At 36.1% G+C, this 12,723-nt stretch overlaps 1 protein-coding gene across 1 annotated transcript in view; it reads left to right on the forward strand.

Moving 5' to 3' along the window:
• GLIPR1L1 (GLIPR1 like 1) overlaps positions 1-12,723 on the forward strand; it is a 36,630-nt gene that overhangs the window by 7,509 nt on the left and 16,398 nt on the right. Inside the window, exon 2 of the mRNA XM_049627454.1 lies at positions 10,472-10,717. Within this exon, the coding sequence (XP_049483411.1) occupies positions 10,472-10,717 (246 nt within the window). The remainder of the gene's footprint in view (positions 1-10,471; positions 10,718-12,723) is intronic.

Genomic DNA, 12,723 nt, shown 5'->3' on the forward strand with positions numbered 1-12,723 from the left:
TTCCTTACCCCAAAAATGGGAATATGAAGAGAGAAGGAAGGAAATAGATCTTCAGTAGTTCTGCTAAACAATATTATATTATGTAAGAATCCACTGCTTTCATGTTGCTTTAAAAGATTTGACAAGTTGATCTTTTCTCTTACCTAAGAGTTAACATAGTTAAAATCTTCCCTGGACTCTGAAGCAGTGTCTGTCTCTTACATCATCAGCAACAATATTCACAAACTATTTTACCATTCACATATAAATGCCTTTTGTTTTAAAAACATGTCGGTGTCGTGGGTCACACTGAACATATGCTAAGGTTAGAATGAGAAGAATCTTTCATTTTATAATACCCTGTGTGTGTGTGTGTGTGTGTGTGTGTAATATGTGATGTCCTATAAAATCTGGGCCCACAGCAGGAATCCTTCCTACTTAGGTCTCAGGGTGGTTTAAGTTTAGATTTTTATTATGGCTTCACTCTACTTTGAGTAGTAAGTTTTATGAAGCTAGTCTAGGCTGTCCTATAAAATAGACCCTGAAATTTTAGTGGCTTAACAATTTAATTCCTTAGTGGCACAAGTTGGAAAGAAGGTGAATTGGATTCAACCTCTCTTGCTGAGACAAGACCCTGGGTCCCTTGCTGGGACCCTTACCCTGGTTAGCTCATTGACCTGCAGTATTACCAGAGATCCCAAAGTCATTCATTGGATAATTGCTTTACCAATGTGAAGAATAACTATCTATTGATTCTCTTGCTATTATAAAGTAAGAGGTTATTTTTTTCTCATTTCTTCCCTTTTTTTTGTTGAATTAATATGGCATTTATATTCAGACCACTGTTCTTATTAATTGCAGATCTTATTAATTGCATTTCTTATTAATTGCAGATCTTTATCCTAGAGGCAACTAGTAATAACACAAATAAAATTTAAGATAAGTGTTTGTGAGGTTGTAAAGAAATTGGAAACACTGTACATGGTTAGTGGGCATATAAAATTGTGCTGCAGTTCTGGAAAACAGTATGAAGATTGCTTAATAAATTATAGTAGAGCTACCCCAAGATCCAGAAATCCCACTTCTGGGTGTATGTCCAAAAAATTGAAATCAAGATCTTGAAGAGATATCTGCACTTCCATGATCACTGTGGTACTATTCACAATAGCCAAGATATAGAAACAACCCAAGGGTCCATCAATAGATGAATGGAAAAGGAAAATGTGGTATATACATGCAATGGGATATTATTCAGCCATAAAAAAGGAAAGTCCTGGGGTGCCTGGGTGGCTTAGTCAGTTAAGCGTCTGACTCTTGATTTGAGACTCAAGTCATGATCTCATCGTTCGTGGGTTTGAGCCCCACGTTGGGCTCTGTGCTGACAATGCTGGGGTTGGGGGTGAGGTGCTTGAGGTATTGGGGAATTGTTATTCAAAGGGTATAAAGTTTCAGTTATGTTAGTTGAATACGTTCTAGAAATCTGCCATATAGCATAGTGTCTATAGTTAGCAATATAGTATGGGGCACTTCAAAATTTGTGAAGAAGGTAACTCTCGTGTTAAATATTCTTACCACAAAAACAAACAAACAACATCAAAAGGACACAAGGAAACTCTGGGAGGTGTTGGTTATGTCTTTTACCCAGATTATGGTGATGCTATCGTAGGTGTTTGCATATGTCCAAACTCATCAAACTGTACACATAAAATATGTAAAGTTCTATCATATCAATTATACCTCAATAAATCTGATTTTATAAAGTATTATTTTTGTTATGGGCATCATTTCTTATAATCCTTTCAGGAATTTTGAACATTGACTGTTATACTATTTGTATTACTCAGTATCATTCTTTTTTATATCATCCATATATAGCATAAATTCTTCAGTAGCACACTGCAACATCCAGGCATTCTCCCACCCTCAACTCTATGCACAATATACTGTTTCTTGCCATAGCACTAGTAGAAGCATCATGTTTATATAAGAATATTTTTAAAAAGATATTGTGGGAACTCTCCATATGAAATTATTATAATTCTCTTTGTTTTTAGTTTATATTTGGAAGAATCTCTTAGTAGGTTTTCTTATTCTTCCTTGTGTAGAGGAGCTTCTGTGATATGGATGGACTTCATAATATGAGGGCTTGTGGTCAGGAGAGCTTGCAGAGTGTACTGGAGTTTAGGCTAGGCAGAAAACAGGTGATTGGGCTTTTTAAAATTTATGTCTACAATCATGTCAAAGTCTTCTATTTACAAGTTAAGGCAGAATATTGATAGAATTTTTCCCATAGAACTAGAGACTTAATAGCAATTTAGTTTTAGATGAAAGCATTACCAGATCTAAGGTGTCATTAAAATATTTTTTTTAATTTTTTTTAATGTTTATTTATTTCTGAGACAGAGACAGAGCATGAAGGGAGAGGGGCAGAGAGAGAGGGAAACACAGAATCTGAAGCAGGCTCCAGGTTTCGAGCTGTCAGCACAGAGCCCAATGTGGGGCTGGAACTCAGGGACCATGAGATCATGACCTGAACCGAAGTCTGACGCTTAACTGACTGAGCCACCCAGGCGCCCCTTTTAAAATATTTTTTAGAAAGATTTTTTTTAATTTTTTTAACGTTTATTATTTATTTTTGAGACAGAGAGAGACAGAGCATGAACGGGGGAGGGGCAGAGAGAGAGGGAGACACAGAATCGGAAGCAGGCTCCAGGCTCCAAGCCATCAGCCCAGAGCCCGACGCGGGGCTTGAACTCAAGGACCGCGAGATTGTGACCCTGGCTGAAGTCGGACGCTTAACCGACTGAGCCACCCAGGCGCCCCAAGAAAGATTTTTAATTATGCTGTTCAATCAGGGGAAAAAATGGGCTTCAAAGAGTTCCTGAGAATTCCAAAATGCAACTAGATTTTTGCAGTTATACATATACCTAGATCATTACAATTTATACACATACTATGCATGTTTGAACTGACTTGCAATACATGTTTTTAATGGATATAATTCCTTTGCCATCAGATATTAATTCCTGTTCTTTCAAAGATGTTGTGTTCACCATTTGTGTGTGTGTATATATATATATAGATATATATATATGTATTTTTTTAAATATAATTTATTGTCAAATTATTTTCCATACAACACCCAGTCCTCATCCCAAATCATTTGTATATTAAGACTAGGTCTTAATTAGAATGATAGAATAATTTTCACTTGTACCGTACTTTGGGTAGGGGATGACTTGACACAAGTTATTCTACATTAGAACTATGTTTTAACTAATATATTTTCTTTAAAAATATATACCAGATTTAAGCTGGTCTTTTCTTTCTTTTTTTTTTCCTTTTCTTTTAAAATAGAGAAACCTCTCAATGATTCAGGCAAAAGACAAGGATTTTCACACGCATAAGAGGAGATAAAGCTTTCCAGAGTTTATAGCTAAACTGAAATATCTTGGAAAAGGAATGAATTGGTTTCTAGCAAGGAATATAAGTGAGAAGGCCTGGCTTGAAAACATTTGTTTGCTATTGCCGATTTATTGTTTGTTTGATTCTGTAATTACATCTGTCTTATAGTGGCTGTGAGAAAAATAGAGGCTCTGTCCTTGTGGTATCTTACCTCTTTCAAGTATGTATAATTTTTGGTGAAGGGTGGTATATGAGAACTCATCACTCAGTCTAGTCATTTTTTCAGAAGAGTAAATTATGATCTGTCCTCTGAGAGCTGCTGAAGTCTCTCTTGGCTACTGTAAACAAACTTTCATGTAACAATTTTTGTAGTTTGAAGGAATATGAGTGATTAAAGTGTCAAAAAATGTAGAAAGTTAACCAATGAAATTAGTAGTATGAATTTAAATCTACAATCTTAAAATGAAAATGAAATGTCATTCATTTATTACCATTAAATTACCCTAATTGTAATGTTTAGTCCTCACATTGACAAGGGGATTAAAAATGTGATCTTAAACATTCTGGGGACTCCTTTCCCCCTATTGTTATACAAAAAACAAAAAGCAAAAAACCTGGGGTCTTTGTTCCAAAAGATAGGTGAATCATCTTAAGTAATCAAGTCAATAATCATTATTATCCTTCCAAACTAGTCACCATTGAGATGCCAATATCATTACCCTTCCGGGTTTGGACATGCACCCAACACAGTCCAATGACACAGAAATACTGATGGAGGCTGGGAGAACCATGTTGGATATTCTACTTTCCAGAGGCCACCACGCTACCGTCTGAAATCTTGATGTATACTCAAGGCTGTGATTGTAATACTGGCAGTAGCCTTTAATTTTACCTCCTTTTTTGTTTTTAAGTTTATTTATTTATTTTGAGCGGAAGGAGTGCTGGAGAGGGGTAGAAAGAGAGGGAGGGGGAGAGAGAGAACCCCAAGCAGACTCCACACTGTCAGTGCAGAGGCTGATGCAGGGCTCAGTCCCAGGAACTGTGAGGTCATGTCCTGAGCCCACATCAAGAGTTGGAGTCTTAACTGACTGAGCCATCAAGGCACCCCTTTATTTTTAGCTACTTAAACTTTCTGGCATGCCAAAAATCTTGAGGCAAAGAATTACAGAATGTCTGTCTACCTACTTGGAATGCCTTTTTGGAATTATGGAGATAGGAATGGAACATACAATGAACAAAAAACTTAAGAAATCATCTTAGCGACAAGATGGAGTATATCCATGTGCACTATCCTTCCCATTAAATATAGATAAAAACCTCATATTATATATATGACATATATATGAGATATTTTTTAATGTTTTTAAATCTTTATTTTTGAGAGAGAGAGGGAGAGAGAGAAAAACTGTGAGTGGGGGAGGGGCAGAGGAAGAGGGAGACACAGAATCCGAAGCAGGCTCCAGGCTCTGAGCTCTCAGCACAGAGTCCAATGTGGGGCTCAAACCCACAAACCACAAGATCATGACCTGAGCTGAAGTTGGATGCTTAACCGACTGAGCCACCCAGGTGCCCCTAGAAGACTCTTAAAGTTGGAGAGATAAAAAAGCAAAGTAGCCAGAGACTCCAGACTCAAGAAATGACACAAAGTGAGCTCCGTGTATTTCCTCTTTGACTCCTGTATATATTGGACTAGATATGACAGAAGCCTAAATCCCAGAAATGCCAATGGATACAGAAAATAAAAGCCTCAAGAAAAGTCTGCTCTCTCTTGACAAAGAAAAAGGGCAACCTAGTCAGGAAGAAATGTTTCTTTTTTCTTTTCTTTGATAACCATCCAACTTTGGACAAATATGGGGATGGGGAGGGGAAGCAACAATCCTCCTATCTTTTTTAGCAAAGGCTAAGTGGAGAGCCTAGACTATCATCCTTGACCTATGCTAGTAAGGGACCCCTCCCACCTCCTCTCTACCAGTGTTGTGTCAGAGGAGGCTTCTCGCCCTCATGAGGCAATAATATGGTGCCCCTTCCCTCCCAGCCAGGATGGTATCTGAAGAGGCCAATTATGGAACCTGGACTTTCACTACCACACAGAAGTAATGAAGTGTCCCTCGTAACCACCTCCCCATGGTGCTAGTGGAGGCTGAGTAGGGAGCTTAGATTTTCATCCTACCTGGTAATAAAAAGGCAACCCTTACTCTCCCAGTGGGATGATGATGTCAGCAAAAGCAAAAGGGGAACCTGGATATCCATCTCCTTCCAGTAATAACAAGGTATCCCTCCTACAGGGTTAGTAAGAGTGGGGAGTCTGGACTTTCACCCACCAATCAAGTGATAAAGACGTGGTGTCCCTTTTTCCCCACTGGAGCAGTTTTAGTGAAGACCTGCGAAAACAGGAGGATTTAATAAAACCTAGAGTCTCATAACATAAAATTCAAAAAGTTAAGCACACAATGAAAAATCGCTCATCATACCAAGAACCAGAAAAATCTCAATATGAATAAGAAAAGACAACAGACGCCAACACCCAGATGACAGAGACATAAGAATTGTCTCACAAGAATTTTAAAGGGCTCATCATAAAAATGCTTCAAAGAGGAATTATAAAAATGCTTAAAACAAATGAAAAAATAGAAAGTATCAGCAAAGAAAAGGAAATTATAAAGAAGATTTAAATGGACATTTTACAACTGAAAAATATAATAACCAAAATAAAAAATTCACTGGATGGGTACCTGCTGGCTTAGTCAGTAGAGCATGAGACTCTTGATCTTGGGGTCATGAGTTTGAGCCCCATGTTGGGTGTAGAGATTACTTAAAAAAAACCTACTGGATGGGCGCAACAGTTGAATGAAAATGACAAAAGAAAAAAAATCAGTAAGCTTGAAGATAGAACAATAGAAATTACAAAATCTGAACAACAGAGAGAAAATGGACCAAAGGGAAAAAGTGAACAGATAAGGATCTATAAAGCAAGAACAAAATATCTATGTGTGTCATTGGAGTCTCAAAAGGAATAGAGAAAGATAGGGAGGGGGAGAAAAAAACATCTTAAGAAATAATGGCTGAGAACTTCCAAAATTTGGGTACAAACATGGACATAAATCTGAGTGAGGCCCAAATGTGATGAATTCAAAGAAGTTCATGCCAAGATACATCATAATCAAATTTTAGAAAATTTAAGACAAGGAAAAATGTTTAAAGCAGTGGGAAAAAAGCAATGCATTACCTAATGGAAAACAACAATTTCAAGGTCATCAAACTTCTAATCCAAATCCATGGAGGCCCAAAGGAAGTGGCACAACATTTTCAATTTCAATTTCAATTTCAAAGAATAGTCAACCAAGAATCCTACCCAGAGGGAGAATATACTTCAGGAATGAAGGTGAAATTAAGACACTTTCAGATTCAGGAGAACTAAGATAATTTGTCATAAGCAGACCCACTCTAAAAGAATAGCTAAGGAAATTCTTCAAACACTAAGATAATGATGAAACAAGACTCTTGGACCATCAGGAGTGAAGAAAAAAGCAAAAAGTAAAAGTATGGGTAAATATAAGAAACCATTTTTCCTTAATGTTTTCTAAATTATGTTAGACAGTTGAAGCAAAAATTATAATATTGTTTGATATGGTTCTTAAGGCATGTAGAAAAAATATTTAAGACAGTTATAGTATTGGTGGACTGAGTGGTAAAGGAACCTAAATGGAAGTAATATTTCTATACTTCACTCAAACTGGTAAAATGCTGACACCAGTAGTTCGTGACAAGTTACATAAGTTATGTAATATCTAAAGCAACCTCTAAAAATTACACATATATATATATACTAAAAAGAAGTATGTATAAATCAAAGTGGAATTCTAAAAAATGTTCAAATAGTTCACAAGAAGGCAGGAAAAGTGAAACAAGTGAATGAAAAACAATGGGACCAAATAAAAAATAAACAATAAAATAGTAAACTTATGCTTTAACTTATCAATAAGTACATTAAATGTAAAATAGTCCAAATACATCAACTAAAAAACAGATTATCAGAATGGGTTTTTTAAAAATGTGAGCCAACAATATGCTATAACCAAGAAAGTCACTTCAAATATAATGATTTGGATAGGTGGAAAGCAAAAGGTTAGAGAAAGACATGTCATATAAATAATAATCAAAAGAAAGCATGAGTGGCTTTATAGGGGCGCCTGGGTGGCTTAGTTGGTTAAGAGTCTGACTTAGGTTCAGGTCATGATCTCAAGGTCCCTGAGTTCCAGCCCTGCCTTGGGCTCTGTGCTGACAGCTCAGAGCCTGGAGCCTGCTTCAGATTCTGTGTCTCTTTTTCTCTCTGCCCCTCTCCTCTCTCTGTGCACGCACATGCTCTCTCTCTTTCTCTCTCTCAGAAATAAATAAACATTAAAAAAATTTCTTAAAAAAAGAAAGAAAGTAGGAGTAGCTTTATTAATATCAGATAAAGTAGATTTCAGAGCAAAGAAAATTACCAGAGAACAACATTACATAATGATACAACAATCAATCCATTAAAGAAATTTTAATTAAAGTTTTATATGCCCTAAAAAACAGACCTTTAGAATATAGGAAGGAAAACTGATACAACTTGAAAAATAGAAAAGTTCCCAATTATATTTGGAAATCTCAACACTCTTCTCTCAACAGGCAGACAGAAAATCAGCAAGAATGTAGAAGAACCTAATACCATTAACCAACTAGGATCTAATGACATTTACAGAAGAACACTCCACTTAACAACTAAATAATATACATTCTTAGGAAGTGCCTTGGAACATTAACCACAATTGGCCATATTCTGAGCCATAAAATGAAAATAACAAATTCAGGACAATTGAAATTATATAGAGTATGTATGTAGATTTATGATGCCTTGATATCTGGTACAGTAAGTCCTCTAGCTTTGTTCTACTTTTTAAAGACTGTCTTAGCTGGGAATGCAAGCTGGTGAAGCCACTCTGGAAAACAGTATGGAGGTTCCTCAAAAAACTAAAAATAGAACTACCCTGCGACCCAGCAATTGCACTACTAGGCATTTATCCACAAGATACATGTGTGCTGTTTCAAAGGGACACATGCACTCCCATGTTTATAGCAGCACTATCAACAATAGTCAAAGTATGGAAAGAGCCCAAATGTCCATCAATGGATGGATGGATAAAGAAGATGTGGTATATCTATACTATAATGGTGTATTACTCAGCAATAAAAAAGAATGAAATCTTGCCATTTGCAATTACGTGGATAGAACTGGAGGGTATTGTGTTAAGTGAAATTAGTCAGAGGAAGACAAAAATCAGATGACTTCACTCATATGAGGACTTCAAGAGACAAAACAGATGAACATAAGGGAAGGGAAACAAAAATAATATAAAAACAGGGAGGGGGACAAAACAGAAGAGACTCGTAAATACGGAGAACAAACTGAGGGTTACTGGAGGGATTGGGGGAGGAGGGATGGGCTAAATGGGTAAGGGACACTAAGGAATCTACTCCTGAAATCATTGTTGCACTATATGCTAACTAATTTGGATGTAAATTTTAAAAAATAAAAAATTAAATTAAAAAAATACTGTCTATATTCAAAGACTTACTTTGAATTTTGAAATCAATTTCCACCAAAAAAGAAAAAGTTATGTGGATTTTCTTTAGAAATTATTTAAATTTCAATATCCAATCCTCTCTAATATTAACTGTCCCAGTTCATAAACATTTTATATCTATTCATTTAGTTAAGTCTTTACAAATTTATCTTAGTGATATTTTGTAGTTTTTCAGTGTACAGATTTTTTATGTCATTTATTGGATATATTTTTATATATTTGTTATCTTTGAAGCTATTTGTTTCTAAAGTATATATGGAAATACAATTTTCTGTATTTTCCTAGCATTTGGAACTGATAATTTCACTTTTTTCATACAGTATTGTTGGTGCATTCACTTGAATTTTCTATGTAACCCAGTCTTGTTATGTATGAATAATAATAGATTCCAATAATGATACATTTCATATCTTTTTTATTATGTATTTATAGCTCACATATTTTATTATACCACCTAACCCCCTTATTATTTTGTTTTATTATTTTTTTTTTAATTTAATGTTTATTTATCTTGAGAGAGAGAGAGCAGGGGAGGGGCAGAGAGAAAGAGAAAGAGAATCCCAAGCAGGCTCCACACTGTCAGTTCAGAGCCTGATGAAGGGCTTGATGTCACGAACTTCGAAATCATGACCTGAACTGAAATCAATAGCTGATTGTTCAATCGACTGAGCTACCCAGGTGTCCTGTCCCCTGTATTATTTTAAATAAAAATAATGAGACATCTTGTTACATTCCCAATTTGGGGGGAAAGCTTTCAATATCTTACCATTATATCTTGATGCCCATGGAAGAGTTTTTTGTTTGTTTTTGGTTTTGGTAGATATTCTTAATCAAATTAAAAACATTTTATTCCTAGCAATCTAAGAGGCACTTTCTCTTTTTAACTATGAATGGGTATTCATCTTTCACTTATGATATATTTTCATGACCTGAATTACTAAACCAAGAACTCTTGGCTTATTTATTTATTTATTTATTTTTTTCAACGTTTTTTTTTTTTTTTTTTTTGGGAAAGTGAGAGACAGAGCATGAACGGGGGAGGGGCAGAGAGAGAGGGAGACACAGAATCGGAAACAGGCTCCAGGCTCCGAGCCATCAGCCCAGAGCCTGACGCGGGGCTCCAACTCACGGACCGCGAGATCGTGACCTGGCTGAAGTCTGACGCTTAACCGACTGCGCCACCCAGGCGCCCCTCTTGGCTTATTTAAATCACATTCAAAAGAGGCATTTGTTGAGTGCCTCTACTGTACCAGGCCATCTGCGAGGTATTGGAAATACAAAGATAAACTGTCATAGAATGGGTACTAAATGTTTCTGAAGCAGAACTAAAAATAATGACTAACTACAAACATGATACAAAAAAAATATTTTTTATTAAAATAAATTTTTAAAAAGTTGAATTGATTACAATCATTAGAATAACTTTAATCCAAGCAAACATGCACAATTGAATTTAAATTCTTTTCTTTCAGTCTTGGGATGATGGTTTAGCGCAGGTTGCTAAAGCGTGGGCAAACAAGTGCAAGTTCAAACACAACTCCTGTTTATCAAAATCCTATGGATGTCATCCGACTTTTCAATATGTTGGAGAAAATATCTGGCTAGGTGGATTCAGCATATTTTCACCAAGATTTGCTGTTATTGCTTGGTTTAATGAAACTGCATTTTATGATTATAATACCCTATCATGTTCCAAAGTTTGTGGCCATTACACACAGGTAAATATTTGATATTTTATTGATTAGTTCTTATTTATGCACATTTCGATCAAAAGACAACTTTTTGAGCATTTTCTTTTAAGTGTCTTTTGAGTATCTAAAAAATACACCTTTATTTGAAAGCTATTTATACTGGGAATAGAATTCTATGTACTGATTTTTTTTGTGTATTTGTTTTGTTTTTCTAAGTTTAAAAATCTTAAAAAGTGAGACTGTCATCTCACTTGCATCGTTTCCAACTAGAAATCTACTATAATCTTTTATTTATTCTTTCGTACTTAATGTGTCTTTTTGCTCTGACTGCCTTTAAACCGTTTCCCATTATTACAGGTCTCCAGCAGTTTCATAATAATGCACTGCAGTTTTCTTCATGCTTTTTGTGCTGCCGTTTACTAAGCTTCTGGGAACTGTAGGTCTATGGTTTAAATCAAATTTTGAAAAATGTTTGCCATTATTTCTTCAAATATTTACCATTCTCACTTGTTCCTCCCTTCAGAGTTGTTACCCATGTAGAAGACCACTTGAAGTTTTTCCATAGTTGACTGATGTTTTCTTCTCTCTTGATTATTTCCCCTCTATGATTAATTTCAAAGAGTCCTATTGCTATACCTTAAGTTCACTATTTTTTCCTCTTTTAATATCATCAATGACTGTATCTAGTATGTTTAATCTTTCATCTAGCTTTTTAATCACATGGGATACAGTTATACTCACTATTCTAATGTTTTCCTTCCTAATTTACCATCCATGTTAGTTCTGTGTTAGTTTAAATGGATTGATTTTTCCTCTTCGTTATGGGTCAAATTTTCCTGCTACTTACCCCACTGGAGAAATTTTATTATATTTTCAACTTTGTAAATTTTGCCTTTTTGGATGCTGCATTTATTTATATAACTATAAATATTGTTGAACTGTCTTCTGGGATAGTTACCTCATCTGAAAATTGGTTCCTGTAAGGCAAGACTCTTAATGCAGATTCTACCCAATGCCCCAGAAATTGATATTTTCCAGTGTGGCTAGTAGAAATAGGCTCCCTTCCCAGCCCTGTTTAAGTCTTAGCATTCTTTCCTCTAGTTTTTATAGGTAGTTCTTTCCCAGACCTAGGGTAGTTTCTTCACATGCATGCTGATTAATGCTCTGCTGAATTGATGGTGAGGACTCCTTGTAGATCGCTATAGTTGTGTCACTATACGATTTTTACCACCCCGGTGCTATGTTCCTGCCTCCTTGGTCTCCCCACATTTTCAGCTCTGCCTCTGAATCAGCTGAATTCAGCTGTGTGAATCCATCAAGCTTCTCCTGGTTTCCCACACCTCAACCCCCCACTTCCCCTGCCATGACCTGGAAACTCACAGCAATAATGTGGAACAATTGTACAGCCTGAATCTTTTCCTCTCAAACCACAGCGGGCATTGATGTTAGTTGCCTGATGTTAGTACCTTGAAAACATTATTTCCTGTTATTTTTCCAAGTATTCTGGTTGTTTCAGTGGGAATTTTTGGTGAGAAGTAGAGGTCACTTTTAAGCTAAGCCAATCCTGAAAATGGCACTGAGCTCCTATGAAGCCTCATTTGAGTGACAGAAAGGGCTGTCTTCTCCAAACTTACTCATCTGTATAAGATGTATACAATGACTCAAAGCAAGTCATTTTTATCAGAGAAGCACTGAACAAAGAGGTTAGCAGCTTCCATGCTCCCCCTCTATTCACCCTTTGCCCAATAACAGGACACTGTAAGTCTGGACACTCTTCTCAGGATAGATGTTGTCTGCAAAGAATATAGTTTGGCTACTGCTGGGAAAATTGAAAGAATAGAATCCAAATGTCAGGTGTACTGATAACAAGCAGAATGCAATATCCCTAATATGGCATCAAGACCAAGTTACAACCTTTATATAATCCTTTGACTCTCTCTCTTTTGTTTCCAGAAAAAAGGAACCTTTTCCCAAATAACCCTCCTCCCCTAGCATTGCTGCATCAGAATTGGAAGTTCACTCCTCACTGGCTA

Source organism: Panthera uncia, chromosome B4 (genome assembly GCF_023721935.1).
Source record: "Panthera uncia isolate 11264 chromosome B4, Puncia_PCG_1.0, whole genome shotgun sequence".
Classification (NCBI taxonomy): domain Eukaryota; kingdom Metazoa; phylum Chordata; class Mammalia; order Carnivora; family Felidae; genus Panthera; species Panthera uncia.